We start from the raw sequence: 19,163 nt of genomic DNA, 5'->3' as shown, positions 1-19,163 counted from the left end.
TTACCTAGAAAGAGAAAAGAAGACACATTTTTAGAGATTGTTTTCGATATTTCGTAAAATATATTGCTATAAGGTTGAGGAAAAAATCCCATCTATGTTGTTTAGAGGGTCTAACGAAAAACCTATGCATATTGTTTAGAGGGATTAATTGTAACAGGAAGGTAATCTTATTTTTACATAGTGTGTTTTTTTAAAGATTTGATTTAGAAAAACTTTTTCTTTTCTGTATTGGAATTCCTAAGACGTATCACTTAAAGTCTACGCAAAACACAAGAATATTTAGTACATGTTGATAACCATGTCTGCCTATCTCCGAAGTAAGACTATTAAAGTGACGCACCCACAGTCTCGAAACCTCTCCATTATCGTTTCGGAAGCGATCCGGAAATTGAATTTCACACACAAGACTTTACAACATACCAGTATTGCTTGGGAACTTTCTCATTTTTCAACCAATCCTATTCATAAGGACACATGCCACAGGAAGTACCAAACACGCAAACGCTCCATCGTAGTCTGGTTGTTATGGTACGCTATGGAGTTGCATACTCAATGAATATATTACGAGGGAAAATTGATTTATCTAATTTTAAAATGATTTCTTAACCTAATTGAGGGGATCGACAGGCTTAAGAGAGCTATCTACAGAGTCTTTCAACAAGAGCGAGTGATTAATATGATTATGTCTTCATCGGTCAGCATCTGGAACAGCGTTTTAACAGCGTGTTTCTGGTCGACAGCGTTTAAACATTTCTCCGAGAAACAGGAGTTTTTATTGTATTATAGTATTACAAGTTTTCTTGAAATCATGTAATAATTTTAAAAATTAAAAATATTTAAGTTTGAAATGCTGAAAAAATTATTTATGTTAAGTTTCAGTCCATTAGTAGTTGTTGTTCCTGCACCAAATATATGCCTATATCCAACATCCAGAAGAAAAAAACACCACTAGAAGTGTTTCCAGCATCAAAACCCGGTGCGGCGAGTGTTATTTATGGTTAATGGGCCTATTAATCTTCAGCTTCAGCTATGTGAGCAAAGGCACCCAAAACGCAGTGCCTTGCGCAAGCGGCTGAAACCAACATGTACCACGTGCGTTGATTGGATCGCTGAACACGAAGGAAAATAATAATCATTATTGGTAATCATTGCTTTACGTTGCCTCCCGCCCGCCTGTATGCAGTTGTGCAGTTTATCTTTTGCTTTTCTTGCGGGCTGCAAATAGTCTTTTGATCGCTGAATCGCTTGCGGTTTACCGACGCAGTAAGACGTCCACTTGGAGGAGGTTATGTATGTCCTAGTGCACACTGTTTCTTTCGCAGACAAAGTCATTGCAGGCGGAATATTTCTGCGTTTTCTTCCATCACACCATGCTCTTCACAGCGAGAGGTATCGCTTAAAGTTGGCGCACTCAAAAGTCAATTGTTTCAAGTGCGCTTCGGATGGTGCTTGTAAAGCTAGCTGTGAAAACAATACCAATGCATCACCATCTGACACCGTATCAACGAGTTTAAACTGGTTGGATTCTTAGATGACTCTCACAATCAAGTCATATATTTTCAATTCAATCAAACTGATATGCAAACTCCGAACTTGAACAGGACAACAGTGTAGTTGAACAGAACAACATTGATGAATGACGTTTCTCGAATGCTTGAGGATCATTCCAATTTCCCTTTCAAGCTGTCACTTAAGACTCTTTGACTATTTTTGATTATTTCCTTCAAATTAGCACATTTCTAGAATTGTTTATTGCTGCAAAATGTCAAATGTTTTGTTTTTACTAATTTGCATGCCTACTATTTGTGGGTAAAGCTATCGCACATATCAGATGACGCATGTTACTGAAGTAAAAAACCGATATCTCTTCTTCATCGATAGATTCCGTTCCATATACATTCTCTACGATTCAGAGGCATGCAAGCGTAAAACGTTATATACTGCCTAGACGAAACAGGCAGCGGTAGTGATTTTATGACCTTTGCAAAATTGAGTCCAAAAGCTATAAAAATTAATCATCGACGTGTGTTTCTTCTCCATAAATCTCCCTGACTGAAGGCACATATATTCATCATCCTCTTCTTCACTACGTTTCTTTGGTTCTTCGTTATTGGAAGAACAGGATAATATGTCAAAGCTAGGTATGCACAGATCCTATCGAAGCAAAACGAATAAAATCTTCCATTGACTGGCCGGGTACAACCGCAGCTCATCGGAATGTTCAATCTGCGTTTACGACTTGCTAAATATATCGATCAATATGCTCACAGTTTCTCCTGAAGCAGCTTATGGGCTGCTTAATATTCATCGCACTAATATACCCCTCTGCAACCATGCTGGGAGTTTGGTTACGTTTTAGCTCACACTTCAACGCTGTTGGAATCCGATTTATGATTATTTTCATTTTCATTCCGTTTCTCCGACCATGAACAGCATCACGGCGGATCATTTTTACGACCAAGATAATGACGAACGGAGGATTTTCCATACGGATTTTGCGTTGCGGATTCAGTTTTATCATCGATCGAAGATTGCGGAATGACGGACAGGTCGGGGTTGGCTGATGCTTGGAAAACGGAACTGTAATCTCTTGGTAACGGAAGAGATTGTGCGATAAAGCAAGTTTTATCTAATGCAAATAAAGTGAAATGAAGTGCTTGAAAGCTTGGAGAATGGAGGACGGCTAATAAATGATGTGCCCTTTCAACCTCAAACACATATACCAAAAGCCACTAATGTATGATCAAAAACAAGTTTTGAACAAACAGGATTATTTTAAGGCCGGTTAGGGGCAAAACTACCGCCATTTTAGTCACAAATAGAGCGAAGAAAAGTAATAAAAAGTCGTTTGTAACACCATACCACTGGCTCATCGTGGCACACAGAAAAAGCTTAAATAGATGGAGGAAAAAGTAGGAAACTTCCCCGTGTGTTTCCACTTCGCTAGAAATTAACGTCAACGAGTTTTGCAAAAGAAAAAAAAACCAGCAGTCGCAAGAAACAGGAACAGAGTCGACAGAGATACATCCACTGAAGCGAACGGCGAACAACGAACTTTGAGACTAGCGAACAAATTAAACAAAGCCGAAGCTCACCCTTGCCGTCAGAAGAACTTTAAACTTCCTCAGAGGAAGATGAGAAGCATAGCAACACAAACAAGCACATAAATGCAAAGGCTCCACTTTGCACTTTCTGAGACTAACCGTTGGTCTAGCGCTTCCGAAGATGAATGAGATCGAAAAGCAAGAAATGAAAGTAATGAGTTTTCTACGCTATACAGCCAACATAGTTTCCATTCCAGCTTTCTACCGGGAGGAGTCGGAAGGAGGTGAAAACTCGCGGTCAGCAAGTTGTCGTGAGCATGGCTGACGCGTTGCAATTTTCCGCGGCACAAGCTGCCATTTCGATGGTCAAACGTTTGAACAGCACTCGAGCGACGAGTGGCAATGGGGGGGGGGGGGGGGGTTTGCGCCTGCGAGGGGTCGTTCTTGAAGTCATAATTTTCAATCTTAGCCTGTTTTAATGAGATTGAATTTTAATTTGTTTCCTCGGCGTTGGTGCAAAAGCGTGCCGCGGGCGACAATTTCAATCACCATAAGTTACCCGCAGCTGGATAGATGGTGGCAAATGAAAACTCTAGTTGGCTAGCTTATGTTTCAGAAAGCTCCTTTAGTAAAATAATATTCAAAAATCTTAAATCCTAATACTAACATTAAACTAGAAAATGTCAAAAATAAACAAAAAATATAAACAAAATTGGAACATTATTTGTAAAAACTAAAAAGCCGTTCAGCGAAGCTGTTTCCGCTCGCTTATAAAGAGTAACACATCCATACAGACGGTGATGTTTGTTTGGTTTTGTTTATCTTACGAATGAAACTGTTAACGATGCAGCACATAATAAAACGGCATTACAGAAATGAATATGAGAAGATAGTTAAGCTACCCTCCGACCCATCGTTGCTAGGTGGCCGGTTGTCTGTAGATTCACCTGGATGCACACTTCTATCCGATGTCTTTTTTGTGCAGTTCAGAGAGCAACTGTGCAGCTTCTTTGTGCTTCATGAAGCAGAAGTTAAATACGCATATTCCTGCGAAAGCACAGCGACCATTTCACCGGTACATAGTTTCACATGTACGCAAACATGGCCATCTCTGGGATATATATTCATTCATTCCGTCATTCACTCATTCATACAATCACCGAAGGCGCCATCATCCGCAGCCAAACACATGCCCTTGCAGACAGGAGTTCGCTGGTTCGCGTTGATGTTGACACTTGGCACGAAGTTGGGGCAAAACATGCTGCTCCCGGTGCCAGGCTCTGTCGCTGGCAAACAAATTCGTCCCGTATTCTACCGCACGAACCTTCAAACCCCCAAAGAACACGACAGATGCATGCAGTTGTACGCTCCTCGTCCACCAGATCAACACTATCTCTCGTTCGGAGCAGCATGCAAATGCACATGGAATAAAAGCACCGTTCGGAAGAGGGCTTGGCCTTGGCCGCCGTGAAGAAACTAACCGTTGCAGCCAACCACCATTTGCCAGTGCGGTCGTTTGAACGGTTGTTTGCTGACATGCTGGCAGCTTTCGGCGTGGTTTCGTTGAAGGGAATACCAACCATTCCTCCCTGCCATCCCGGGGCCTCTACCCTTGGATGCGGCTAGTCTTGGCAAGCAGAGCCAGCTGTTTGCTTGCGATTACGATTGCAGAGACCAGAAGACAATACAAATGCATTGCCGCGAGCAACGACAACGCTCCGGTGGAACGGTGAATCGTTTGTCAGCTCAAGCTGGTTATCTACTGGCGCACGCTTCCCGACACATTTGTACATGTCTTGGCGGAGTTGAAAAGCATACATTTTCTAAGGTGCTTGAATCACTTGGAAAGGATTTTTCGAAAAAAGCCTTCAAGTGTAATTAGAGTGGCTTCTATGCCATCAAAAGGGTTTGTTGATGTCGTATTTCACCAGTTATCTCAAATGGTACCAAGTGTCTGAAACCGTAACGCTCTCAATGAAAAGGTTCACTAATCATTCGTTAAATATATTATCCGTAGAAGTAACATAAACAAAGTTACTAGATTTCAGAAACCAAAGTGATGCATTTCCCTAAACGCGTAAAAGAGAGTAATACTTAAAAAATACTTGTTTGTTTGCCATTTTCTACTCCAACTTTGACCAATAGTATCATGATTTGAATATGCTGAGAAGGATGAGTTATTTAATTCAGTCACTGACTATATTCTACCCATTTCTTTATTCCACTTGACATAGTGAAATCAGAAAGAAAATATTTTAAATTATTCTGTGCTCTTAAAACCATGCATAAGGTAGATGCAAAAAGCGATTTCGCTCGTTACCGTTTTTTCACTGTTACCGTTTTTTAGTGCAACTTTGTCTTTTAAACTGCCGCTGTTTATGTAAGTAAGCTAGACTAGCTGTCTGAAAAAAAACATTTACGACCAGCCGTGGCAAAAAATGAAAGAGTCAACTTACTTATCCTTGCTTTTACACTCTATTTGCAACGAACTGTATCGTTTAGGGTATGTCTTGCGTAGTGATTCCAACGTACAAAAGATAGCTCAAGGTGGTAGGACCATGTAGATGCTAGTAAAAAAAATAAATTTTTTGCTCCGAAGAAGAAAATCATACACATGAGAACGCTTTGCAAAGGTACCGCTTGCTCCTTTTAGAAACAGCAGCGAAGAGCTGTGAAATTGCAACAAAAGAAATGGCCAACAATAATCGTTTGTGAGAAGAAAAAACGAACTGGAATCTTGCGTATAAGTTAAATGAAAGTATAAATTATCAAATTATACCACGAACTTAAAGGTAGCTCATATACTTAACATCATTATAGCTTAGCTCATTCTTAAATTGTCACAATTTTTCAATATATATTTTCCAAGTGCATTGCAAGTATTTAACATATTTAAACAAAAAAACGTTTTAAAGAATTGCATGTGTAAAAAAAACTATTGATTGGAAACACACTTAGTGCCATTAATCTGTTGTGCAACGAATGCGTTTGCTTCAATTTATCACATCCAATCGCAGAAAACTAATAACCAGCTCTTATCCATGTGCTACAGAAATTGCAGCTCGGTGCAAATGGAACACCAAGTTTTTAAATACATTCTCTTCCATTCGCCGGATAGTTGTTCCATATATCAACCAGCGACACAACCTTATCTCGCATTCATTCAATCACTTTTGAGATCTGCACAGCATTAGGCAAATTCGAATGGCTTTTAAAAACGGTTTTCCAGTCCAGGTTAGCTGACGCAATCGAACAACTTTCAACCAAAGCATGTTACGTTCATTTCGAATGCAAATAGTTGACACAAAAAAATAACGCTTATCAATTGATAGGTTCAGACATTATCCACTACGATTTGCATTTCGATTTATCAGCAATGAGTGTAGCCTTAATTGATTTTTTTCTGACATGTTACCAAGAAAGTCCTTCTCTTAAAAAAAATTATAAATTACATGAAAAAAAATTTGCTGCAAACATGGAAGATTAGAATTAGATTTCATTTCATACAAAAAGTTGGTGAAAAAAGCAGTTGACTCCTTTAAGAAACATGATAACTGTTATGCGAAATATCTATTAACATAATTTTCTAGTCAGTCTAGGCTTCCTGCTAGATGTCCGCATTCAGTGACAGGTTTTCTCCTGGACAATAGTAAGAAATACATGCCAACCGGCCGGAATGATGAAAAATTTACTTTCTAGCTTTTCTTACCAGCTTCATGCTTTCAAAGGTTACGAACGATGGCTATTTGAACAAACAAACTCAGGATGAAAGCAGCAGCACCGCTTAATGCAAGCGAACAAAAATCAACACGGAGCGACGGTTGCACCGTTGAAAGGTGGTGAAATTAGCTGCAGAATTTAATTGTCCATAAAACGAGCATTTTATGAGCCACATCGTTTCCTGGCCACATCAAAGCAGCACGCAGAAAATGAAACTGAACGGTAAATATACTGGTACTGACTTGGGCCAGCAGCACACAAAGGAAAAGGTCCTGAAAAGAAGAGGAGTTGAGGGGGACGGTTAGCAAACAACAGCTTCATCTCATTTCCCAGGCGCCAACGCAACCATCGACCTCCACCGTTTCCAACCATTCTCGCGTACTTAATGGGTCGATGATTAACAACATGCTTTTCTTCAAACTGGCCAAACGTGGCAACTAATCGGTTTCGGCTGGCGCTAACTCGATTGGGTGACGCCCAAGTGACCAGCGGTAGTTCATTTTAATTTTTATTATAATAAATGATTATGTGTTGCAGATGCTTCGACCACACGCCTCAAGGCAGGATTGGATTTTAGCGAGATATGTGTAAAACAAAACCTTCATCTTCATGATTTTCATAGCTGACAAAGGGAAAACAATAACAAAGAAATTTATAAAATTATATTATGATTTTTAAAAAAAAATTTTAAACATTATATTTGAAATAGAAAACTCACAATACATCAGTTTACCGCACACCGTAGCTACTAAATCAACAACATACCATTTAATGTTTAATATGGTAGCATTGCTGGGTATAATTGTAAGTACTCCAGGATTAAGCCATACGCCGACAAATTATAATCAATAAACAAACGGAGCAAAACATTTGGAAAGTGGAAGGATCCAAAAGGACGGTATTTCCATGACCGCGCATTAATGAGCGACAAAAAGCCCCATGTCGGTGCGGGTCGAAAGTTAGCCAGTCTCCAAACATTGGAGTGGTTTACCCTCCTAACCGGTTACGACCAGTCTGCCGTCTCTTAAAAGGATCCACACTTCACCGCGTAATAGGAGTACTTCGGCGGTGAGGTTGCAGTTTATGGAGTGACGACGATATTACCAACGATACCTCTTCAGAACCCTCTGTTTGCTGCCCAATACATGGACATGGTCTGGCATCGGATGCTGAAGCATGTTGAACATACCGGTACAGGACAGAAGGACAAGCGTGTAGTTTGATAGTGATTCCTGCCTGAAGCGTAAAGCGATTCAACAGACAAACTCGAGTGTGAGCGAGTGGGAAAGCTTGGTTGGAATTGCTTAATTACTTTATTAGCATACGAATATCCCCCTTAATTCGCTCCAACGAGGTGCGGGTAGAGGATAAGGAGAAAAATCACCGAAGGGAAACAACCAGTCACCCAACGAGGAACGCGAATAGTCCGCCAAAACGTAAAATAAAACCGCCCGAGAGCGGAGGACCGATGGAAAACCTGGCGAATATTATTAACTCGAACGCACGGTAATTAGCGATTAAGATTATAGTCGGCAGCAGGTTTTATTACAGCCATAATGCAAATGAAGAGCTTAAAATCAATTGCACGCGAATGTGTGAAGGAGGAGAAACTAGGCAATTTTCCCGGACTGTGCATGGTAATGAGAGCTAAAAGGGTGAACAGGTGAAATAACGGCGAAACCATTTAGTATAGCGGGAGCTGTTCGACGCTGTTGAACCATTCCGAGCAAGAGATTATTTCTTTGAATAATATTCGCATTGCTACATCAATTGCATTAGTATTTAGAAGAATTGCTAAGTACCAACCACACTACTTTCACAAGTTTCTAAATAACTTCATCGATAGTTAAAAATTTCTACAACAATTTTTGTTGATTAAAGATCATCGGTAAACGGACAGCGTCTGACTAAATTTAGGACTTAACCCAGTTTAACAAGGATCGCGATAAGGAATGCACTTTAATGAAGCATTTCTTTTTTCTATCATTAGGTTGAATAGTTAATGTTAAATCAGGTACAAGCTTCTGTTTCAGTTAGGATTTTTTGTCGTTCATTTTATTTGCTGCAAATCAAGTAAGCGACACGTCCCAGTAACTTCCGAAAATGTGTTCCAAAGCTTTTGTTACCCAGGACTAACGAATAAGCGAGCCAATTTCTTTCCCTGTCACGACAAGGTTCAAACATCAAAAACCAATTGATCGTTCTAGCCGGTAGCAAACTGGTGCCCAAACAAACGGAAATCAATTCCGTTTGATCCTACAAACGATCTGAGCTGATCAAAGGCTTTGGCTTTTCGTTGCCGGCAATATTTGTGTCAAACGCCACTCAATCATGCATCAGGTAGGCACACAACGGGCACGAAATTCATGAGAAGTGGCCTGCACGGGGCGATCCGATGATTGCAGCAAAGAACTCCGGACGGGAGAGCTTTTTGTGTCTGAAAGTTGCTCCTAGCAGTGATTGATCATTCCGAAATCGCGAAAAGTTCAAATGATTACAAGCGCCAACAAGGAGTTTTCCAGTGGAAGTGGAGCATACATGTGGCATATACTTCAATGGAAAAATCAACATGTCGATCCTTTCATAAAGCATTGGAGACTGTTACAGTCGCAAATAAACGTTCAAACCATTTAAAATAAATTGGATTATTTCAGACAAACAAATCTATAAATTACTTTATAGATGGGAGAAAGGATGAATGCATTTTTCAAATAGCAACTCATCACCGATATTATATCCACTTGGGTACCTTAAACAAGAGAAAACTCAGACTAAAACCCATTGAAACTTCTCAATCAACCTGATTTTTATCAATTAATGTCCAATCGATCGGTTGGCAAGTTTCAACTCTAAAAAAAGCTTTTAAAGCTTTATAACACCATTCCACCATCTGCTAGTGAAGTGTGAATAGTTTCACCTGCTTTTTGTTGCGGTACCTGCTGTAAGACCAATGTTTTCTATACTAACAGTTTTCCGACACTTTTCCAACCTTTCCACCAGCTTAAACAAGCAAATTCATCCCTATATACCACCGTTTGCCGGTCGTTATTTTAACTTGCTGACATGTGACCAATTCATTCTTTTGTTATCGTCCTGCCATTGTATGTGTGTGTATCTGTATGTGTGTGCCATCAGCACGTCAGTGTGTCTGTAGGTGACATGTGGTCACCGCAGAATCTGCATTCCCTCACCCTTCCCAATTTATTTCAATCGCGGGAGTCAGAACCTCCGGTCAGAATTTCGGAAAATGGACTTCCACATGACTGAACCGACGGAATTCGCGTGGAATTTCCCCCCGGAACGACTCACGTTTTCATCAACGCGTTTCGGTACCGTTTCGGTTGGGGAAAAGCGTATTTCACGCCAGACCGCTTGATGAAAATCTAAAGGTTCGTGAATATTTGATTTTAATTGAAATGGAAACATCCCTAATCGGAATTCGAGGCTTCGGAGGCAGATCAGGTGGCTTCATGAGTCGATAGGAAAATCACAGCACGCACAATTTATAGAACAGGACAAATTTGGAAAGACAGGGGATAAGAATTAATGGAAAAGCAAACGCAGAGATAATGGAAAGTTGCAACATGACTTTTGGTACGGATAGAAATCAATCAACGGAGAGAATTTAAAGCATTTCGGGGTTAGTGAACTGCTGTTCAACAATGATCGCTGAGGAATGTGTCCTATCGCACATATTTTTTGAAAAGCAATGGTGATTACAAACTACACATCTGAAGTAAATAAAGTTATAGTGGTTCAAACAATTCGCACTAGATTAATTAAGGTAGAAAGAATGATGCTTCCAACAATAAAATACTAGAATTGATATGCAAAGGATGAATTCTGGTACGTGTGAAGGTACTAGGCGAAAATCTAAAGGCAGACCTTTGGCATCGACCACACAACAGTAGAACGTGATTGCATTTCTTTCGCTCATTTGCCAACGAACTATCCGCCATTGCAAGCGACAAAACGAACCAGTCGAGACTCATTGAGATGCTAATTGGATGTATCAGATTGTTAATTAAAATCCCTTCGATCGATAGTGTCTATGGTTTGCCGCAGCCAGCGCTGGAGAAAGCCTTGCGAACATTTTCAACTATCATCATCACGTTGAGTTAGAAGTCCTCTGGAACTCATGCCTTGAACGTTGTCTCCGTGAAGGATTGTGGACGTATTCAAAACTCACTCAGTAGTACTACAAATCTCGCCGAGGTCAAGCACATGGTTCAAATGCGTGATTTCGTGATTCTAGAGCATTTAACGGGAAACGGCGATGACCGACGCTGCCTGCGAGATGGGAGCGTCCGTCTGGCGACGGCTTCCGATGCATTTTCGCACCATGTTTCCACGAGCAGGGTCTGGTCGGACCTTTCGCCAGCTTCCCGACAAAACCGAGGCCGAGTTTCGCAAACGATGAAAGTTAATCATTCGCCTGCACAAGCCTCAATGCCAAGGGAGAAATCAGTGGGGACGGGGTCTCAACATGTTTCATCGTCGGCGATACAACGTGCACCATGTTCAGTGTGCTGGACACATCAATCGTCAGTCACGTCCAGCTTCACAAAGACCATATAAAAAATCTTAGGAAAAAGCTTGACCGACCATGACGTGACTAGGAAAAATCGAAAGAACCCTGATGGACCTTTTACTCCTTTTCCTTCAACTAGCCACTCTGGTTGATGGATGGTTTAACCTGGATAGGAAAGCAAAAGGCTACAGAGAACACGATTGGTGTAAGAGGTTTTAAACATTTAGCACTCACATGGGATGAGGTTAGAAGTTTCAGCACGGACAAAAAGTTGAAGCGGAACAACACGACGGAAACTCCTTTTCCCTGTATGCTGATACACTGTGCACTAATTGCACTCGCAACCGCGAACCCAACATCAAAAACTACTTCATTCATCAAGGTAACGCGCACGAATCAACTCACGGTTTTACAAACCACGCACCTAACGAATGAGCGTTTGGTTTTTCTTCACTTCTCCAACACTTGTGCCTATAATGTCCCAAGGCGCAAAAATGAGCATTTTCATTACCGTCTCCACTCGTCGATGACATCGTCGATAAGCCAGCTGACGGAAACGTTCGTGACGGGCTATGAATAATTAAAGGAACCACTATAAAGCATCAAGCAAACTCAAACATGCAACTCGACTCAAGCTCAAACTGAGTGCGGCAAATGAAAGTTCATAGTTCATAACGACTTCTACTACTTCGTTTTGTTGCAATCAAATCGGGCTCCTATGTTCAACATGCATTTCAACCCGTAAGGTATATTTAAACAGTTTGAAATGTGAAGATGATTAAAACCCACCTTTCTCTGGCTCTCTAAATGTGAATGAGGAAGAAATTGCACCTCGGGCATTTCTTGTTTACGTATCCACTCTGGTCTGTTTAATTACTTCTTATTTAAACTTTTCCGACACCACTTCACCCAGCATAAGAGCTCACATGGGAGATGAATTGACCATCGTTACCACGAACCGAGTTTATCAGGCCTCTAAGTGTCAAACGAGAACCGGGCAAAAACGTTTCGGACTAACCAAATGAAACGCTGGGGTTTTTCCAACTCCGAGCCGGAAAAAAGGATTCTCTAGACGACATAGAATCCTTATTTACTGTCTTTCATTGGACACTCAAGTTGGTACAACTGCGTCGAGGACACAGAAGAATTACTTCACACCCCGGTTGCTCTGGTTGATTTGCAGAGTGCTTGTTTGTCCACTTTAAAGTGTTCTAATCTCTGCTTACTATCGGATGACACACACGCAATGCTGCACGCGTTGAATGGGCCTGCCTTATGTCTGCTCGAGGTGCATCAGTTTAAAGATTGGCTGCCTGCAATGGACATCTACAGCTGGTTTCGGTTAAAAGGATGCAAGGCTTAGGGATGAAAAAAACCCACCTGGGATAAAGTTCTGAGGCCATGAATTAGCAAACATAATACCGCAGAGCTCGGTCGGGCAACACTTACTACCGCTTTATCGGGCAGGTCGCTACCATCGTCTCTGGCTGGTGTCATTCGTCTGCGTGTCACAGTGCTTGGCACCTTGGGAAGAGACATTGCAGACCATGGCAGATGATGAGCCCATCGTTGCAAAACTGGGGAGACTGGTGGCTTCCTTCAGCCTCTCCTCTTGTTCTTACACCAGATATGGCTTTGCATTAGGTCCGACTGGGTGCAAAACACTGCAAACGATTCCTATCTGTTCGGTTCTGTCACATATACATAGGGATACTAGAGCCAGACGACTACCCTCCGGCAAGGACACACACTCCGTTGGATACCACTCTGACCGAGGAGTCTCCGGTATAAATTGAATTCCGAAAGAGTTATCGTCCAGAAGGGCCATCGAGACAAGAATCTACGCCCTGAGTACCCCGGAGTATGTCCTCCCCCCATTCACTCGGCTCCTCCAATCCCTCGTTTTATCGCTCGACACCAAAACCGCAGCATTGCAATCTTCTGCCCAAATGCCGGATGTTGACGCACAGTATCAGTGCACGAGGGTTACGGAGCGGTTTGTTTCGTTACTTTGGTATTGGTTTCAGCTCCCGTTCTCGAAACCATTAAAAATGGTCGGGTATATTTACCACCTACTACTTCTTCTTTCCGTCTCTCTGTATAGTCAACCTGGGGAGTGTGTGGAGGAGTCCTCTTTAGACACTCACACAGGAATACAACTCGACCCTTTCTAATCCAACCAGCTGGATCCTTTTGGACGGAATGATCCTCACTGAAACCGGCCAGGTTTGACGATGCTGCTGCATTTAAAGAACCGTAAAAATAATAACAATAACACAGACGGTTATGATGGTCAAGATAATGACGATGATGATGATGATGATTATGATGATAATCGAGAATGATGGTATTTGCGAAGGGATTTTCCGGAACATTTTCCTAACGTATGCCCAACCCCGAACTCGACCCGAAGGCTGATGGATGAAAATGCATATTTTCAAAAAGGAAAAACTGTTTTCCTTTGTATTTTCCAAATGAACAATGGAAAATCTTTTTGAAAAAAGGCAGTTTACAGCATGTGAAGAAGTGAATAAACTTGAAACATGAACAGAGACAATATTAGCTCTGTTTTACTAATTATTGAACAGCATTGCTTCAAATACTCTTTTGATTACTCAAAAATAAACTGATATGACAGATCAATAAGATGTTCAATATACCGTGGTACAAAAATGGCACATTAAACTGAATGTAGCTGAATACATTTTCCATTGGTAAACCTACGATTTTGCAGATGGTACTAATTATATGGGATTAAAAAACTAATTGAACATCAACAACATGTGCAACAACAATGCCCGAAAACCGTGTTTAAAATTGCCAAATGATGCATTATGTCCGGCAACGTGTAACTCGAAACGAAAAATGTTCCACATTTACTAAATAACATACATTTTGCAGGTTCAAAAGAGCCGAACTGAAGACCTCACAACGAATGGGAAGTATAAAAACGTAAAAGGCTCAATGAAGGGCCGAAAATGATGAAACGAAAAACGGCACACATCAGTATGCGTAATTATGTCATTAGCATATTATTATGAAGTTTGTTTCTGGGTGGGCGATGGGAGTTTGCGGTGAAGAAAGCAAGACAAAATGTTGCAAGAGTAGATGATGATGGAAAAGATGACATCCTACATGATGTTGCCTGTTTCAGTCGAACATAAAAGAGAGATGTTGTTTATATGTTGCTGTCTTTGCCAGTGCAAGATTTAACTGCTCTGTTCGAAAGATCTGCTGGATTGATCTTGAACGCGACATAAAAGTTACTTGGTGGAAAGCATAAATAATGGCACAAAAATCGGTGAAAATAGTTATCATAGGTTTGTCAAAGTCAATGAACATGTCAACCCGGGAGGTAAATAGTTTACCACCCCCTCGAACAATATCCGTTCCGTTTGACGTTGTCTTTCCGGCCACACGGAGGAATCGGTTTCTGATTTTCCACCGGGTGGTTCGCGTGTCTAGCACGGAGGGTTGAGTGCTTTCGTGTTATTTTATGCTTATTGCAGCTCAATCACCATCAAAGCCTCGTGCTCGACCTTCTTCATCGTCAGACTCACGCCCACCGGAGCATAAAGAAGCCAGCGACCACCCAACGGGACCCGCAGGGAAGCGAAAAGTAAAATGTGACACCCGGTACCACCCCGAACGGAAAGACAGCGTTTTTATGTCAGGGTATGGAAAGTTGAAACATATGACTTAGCTCAAGAAACGTGACAAACACCTTCAATCGATGGAGCCAATAAAATTCACCATTATTCATCTCCTGTTTATGAATGGCCATTATATTGCGTGTCATCCTGATGCCCCATCTTCGATTTTTCTAATTGAGTGATGATTTCAGGTATGGTTTCAGGGCTTACGAAAATAGATAGTCCAATACATATTACCAACCAACCACTTTTCTGTCACAGAGTCTGGATATTTCTTCTTGATGAACTTATTTTAGAAGCATGTCTGGATTGATTTGGTTCAATTTGCATAAAAAATCCAGATTCAGGTGAAGACAACAACGTGTCTGAGAGTTAGAAAGCTTCAACCTTGTTGTTTTTCCCAGCGACAATCTAATCAGCGTGCGAAAAAGTGAAAGACGGAAAAGAAAAACTGAATCGTCGGGCGATGGTTGCGTCACGCAACCATGAAATCTTTATTCTTTAGACACGCCCGAAACTGTCAGTACTCAATATGAGGTTCTTGTTAGCGCAGCAAGACATTTTTTTGATTGAATTATTCTCAAAAGTCATCGTTTGGTGATCACGTTCAAAATTATTTGATAGAATCAAGGAAAAAGCTACACTGTTCAACGGTTTGTCGAATGGGTATCGCTCTTTTGTTGTGGTCGTCATGTTGATAACATGATAAGCATTATTTTTGCAATGACCAACAAAAAAGAGGGAGCAGAAAGATATTATTTCCATATCGATTTAGCAACGAATGAAAAGCCATAAACATCAAAATCATCCTTTGGGGTGGTCTTCGTCTTGATTGTATGTGTGGCAGGAGAGAACCCCCGAGGTATGACACTGTTTATGGTACGGTCGTAAAAGTGCAACTGCGACTAGAGAGGTGGAAAACAAGAAATATGCAGACGAAACATGCTCAGGCACCTTGGAAAAGTTTTAATTTTATACATTTTTATTGCATTCATAAGCGGATACATTCCATTCCGTTTATTGCTACGTATTTTTGGGGTATAATAAAACAAAACTTTTTGGTTTCGAGCCAGTAAACTTACGACGGCTTGCAATCACAACCAACTCATCAACGATTTTCATGTGGTCAATTTGGTTTTACGATTGTACGTTTCTTGAAGCGAAAGCCCTTTCACCTCCACCTCGGGATGACGAAACAACAAATGTACTGTTATGGTCATGCAAACATGTTGGCCCACGAATTTGTTGTGATCTCATCGGAATCATTTTTGTTTCATTTTGTCCAACCAAACAACATCTTTGGCTGAAGAAGAGAACGGACAGCTTGGCAAAGCACACCAATGCCTACGGATAATCATCCCTAATCAAGGTAGATGATCCCTTCCGCAAAAAGGAATAAAAAATCAATAAAAACGTCGTTTCCATAAAACGGTAATCCGTGCTAAAGATTCATAATCAACCCACATGCCCGTGAGCTATCTGCGTCAACATGGCCGACAGTTTAAGAGAAGACACAAAAAAGATGTTTATATGATGCCGAAGAAATTCTTTATCAACAGCAGAATGGAAGAATGTCATTTGCTGCGGAAGCTGTGTCTCAAAAGAAGGAAACCGCTAACTGGCAACATAAGAGGCTAGAAAAACATATATCTCAAACGAAGGTCAGTTGGGTAGAAGCTCCCGCTGCCTCATCATAGTCTTCAATCCTATTTCCCGCAATCAATGAACATAAGCAAGAAGAAAGCCAACGCACCGGGAGGCCCACGAAGATTCAACGAAGAACTACAAACCTTTCTCCCCCGTCGGGTCGGGATTCTTCATAACCCTCAGCACCAGGGACCCTTCGGTCGATCAGGTGAAGAAAACACTGGTCAGAAATTAGCTCCCCTATCGGTAAGGTTTAATGAACTTGTTTTAGATCAACAACAGACGTAGCACAGAATGGAAAACCTTTGCTTATCAAAGGAAACCAGAGGGAATATTTTCGAAACGGTACTCATTAAGAATCGGTTGATGTGGATACTAATTTTAGAAGATTTACGATCATCGAAGCCGCCCGGCCGCTTAATATCACATCACGACATTGGATCTGGTGGCGTGTTGAGATACAGCAATGCGAGATTCTCCTACAACGTGCGCTACAGGTCAGTTCACCAGCACAAGAAGAGGAGCATTTGCCTCGAAGATTGTGCCCAGACCTTTGGCTATTGAGACCAAACACCTGGGTCGTGAATACTTTCTCTTCAAGGGAGGAAAATCATGCACGGAATAAATTTTCTTCTCCAAGATGGGCCACCAAGTGCAACTGCGTTTTGCAACAGAATGCAGCAGAAAAGATCGTTGGATTTATTATTAAAAGCAAACGTAAGTGAGATATTTATTTTCGCGTATGTCAATCCACCTACGAGTCTTGATTCGTAAACAGTTAATCCGCCTCTACAGAGAAATGATGCAATTTCAACGTTACTACAACGATTTGCGTCAGATGGATGCACTTCGTTTCGCCAAGAGGAGAATATAATTTATGTGACATGATCAACTTTAAGTCTCGCTTAAAAGATATCTTATGAAGAATAAGTATTCATATCAAAATAGATGATAATATACACTTTTTGAATATATTTTCAGCAGTAGAACTATCAAATTTAAAAGAACTATCTAAGCCTTGCGACGTGAGGATATACTTCCCTAGACATCCCTAATCTGTTCAGTAACACACAGCATCGATACCCTCTCAGCAACACTTCGTTCGATTGATCAACCCAAGTGATGAAAAACAGAATCCACTCAACGGATCGTACAACACACCTAACAACCCTACCCTCCAAAGTGGAGCCTGAGCTGTACGTATTTGACTTCGGTCGTGCCAGTCGACAATCGGCCGAAATCTGCGTAGGAGTGTACAGACCGGTTTGCGGTGGTATGTTTTACATTTTAATTCGAGTTTTATTTATCCCCAACCAAACACCGCACTCATGCAGCGAAAGAACCGTTCGATTTTGTGGTTGCACTGAAATGTCCACTACACTGCAATCACCCTGATCTCCTCCCTGCAGCCTAGGGATTATTACACGAAAGTGCAACAGTATGCCGCTTACAGTGGATTGACTTATTTATTTATGGATCGACTGGGAATGAGACAAACATAATAAAACTTCACACGTCGGGATCGAAAATGCTGCACTGTCGAGCGTAATATTGCCGACAGAAATTGTACAATCATCGTGCGACACGCGTGGTATGTAACGAAGAGGAAGAGAAATAAAGCCATTTGGCGTAGATGTGGTGGATAATTGAGAAATTTAAATGCTGTTCAATAGTCGTACTTTTTCATGCCAGTCATGCAATAACAAATGAAAAATGGCCAGAAGAGGATATTAATGTGTGGGTAAATAAGAACGAATGTCATTGAATCGGGTATAAAAACAGCCTTTGTCCTTCACAACATTAAATATACTTGAGATCAATAGTTATTAATATAAACTGAATAGTTATTAAATTTAAATACTTAAAATTTTTTGATTTTCATAATGCAAAATATAGTAATTTGAAATGTATGTAGCCAATTAGAAGGGAATATACTTCAAATACTTACAGTCTATCAGTTTCCGGTGGTATCTTCTGGGGCACCTGGGTCAATCCGCGATGCGAACAGTCCACCGTCGTACCAGTGCAGGAACAAAGCCGTGGGCATCGATTTTCAGCTCCAAAATATCCACCTCCTCGTGCTCCGCCACCTCCACCACTGTACGGCTCTTCCGACGAAGGAGATACCAGAGCCAGCACAACGGTCACGGTGAGCAGTATCAACATTTTAAACTGCGGTCCGGACCAGATCTCCCGCATGGCCATTATGAAGAACGAAACTCTACTGGTGCTGCTGCTGCTGCTGCTGGCACTACCTTCTGCCAATGTCGGTTTCGTGAGGGTTTCCTTCATGCGGCGCTCCTGCCCCTTTTCATAATTTTCTGCAATTCCAGCGATCACATTCACCTTCACTTTTCCAATCCTACTGCACTTATTTAATTGAAAATGCTGCTCTACAAGAGCACTCACACACACTCGCGTTCCTTATCCTGCGCACTGAACTCAGATAACCTAAGGAAAAATAATTAATTAACCGTGATTATAATAATTTTAATTCGTATGATTTCACACGTCTGGTATTCTGGAGAACAAGGGGTTGTTTACCACGATCGCTAAAACGGATTCCGC

The 19,163-nt window shown here is 41.2% G+C and overlaps 1 protein-coding gene across 1 annotated transcript; it reads right to left on the bottom strand.

Moving 5' to 3' along the window:
• On the bottom strand, positions 1-18,800 carry LOC131284474 (protein slit-like). Its single transcript, XM_058313333.1, has 2 exons — positions 18,544-18,800; positions 1-4 (listed from the first exon to the last, which is right to left on the bottom strand). Exons 1-2 carry the CDS (start codon positions 18,798-18,800, stop codon positions 1-3), a joined length of 261 nt encoding a protein of 86 aa, XP_058169316.1.
• Positions 18,801-19,163: the final 363 nt, after the last annotated feature.

The sequence above is a fragment of the Anopheles ziemanni genome, chromosome 3 (genome assembly GCF_943734765.1).
Source record: "Anopheles ziemanni chromosome 3, idAnoZiCoDA_A2_x.2, whole genome shotgun sequence".
Classification (NCBI taxonomy): Eukaryota; Metazoa; Arthropoda; class Insecta; order Diptera; family Culicidae; genus Anopheles; species Anopheles ziemanni.
This window is presented reverse-complemented; position numbering and strand designations above follow the sequence as displayed.

Bases quoted from the DNA above. Each gene is read 5' to 3' on its own strand.
- LOC131284474 (XM_058313333.1), bottom strand. From the start codon at position 18,800: ATGGCCATGCGGGAGATCTGGTCCGGACCGCAGTTTAAAATGTTGATA.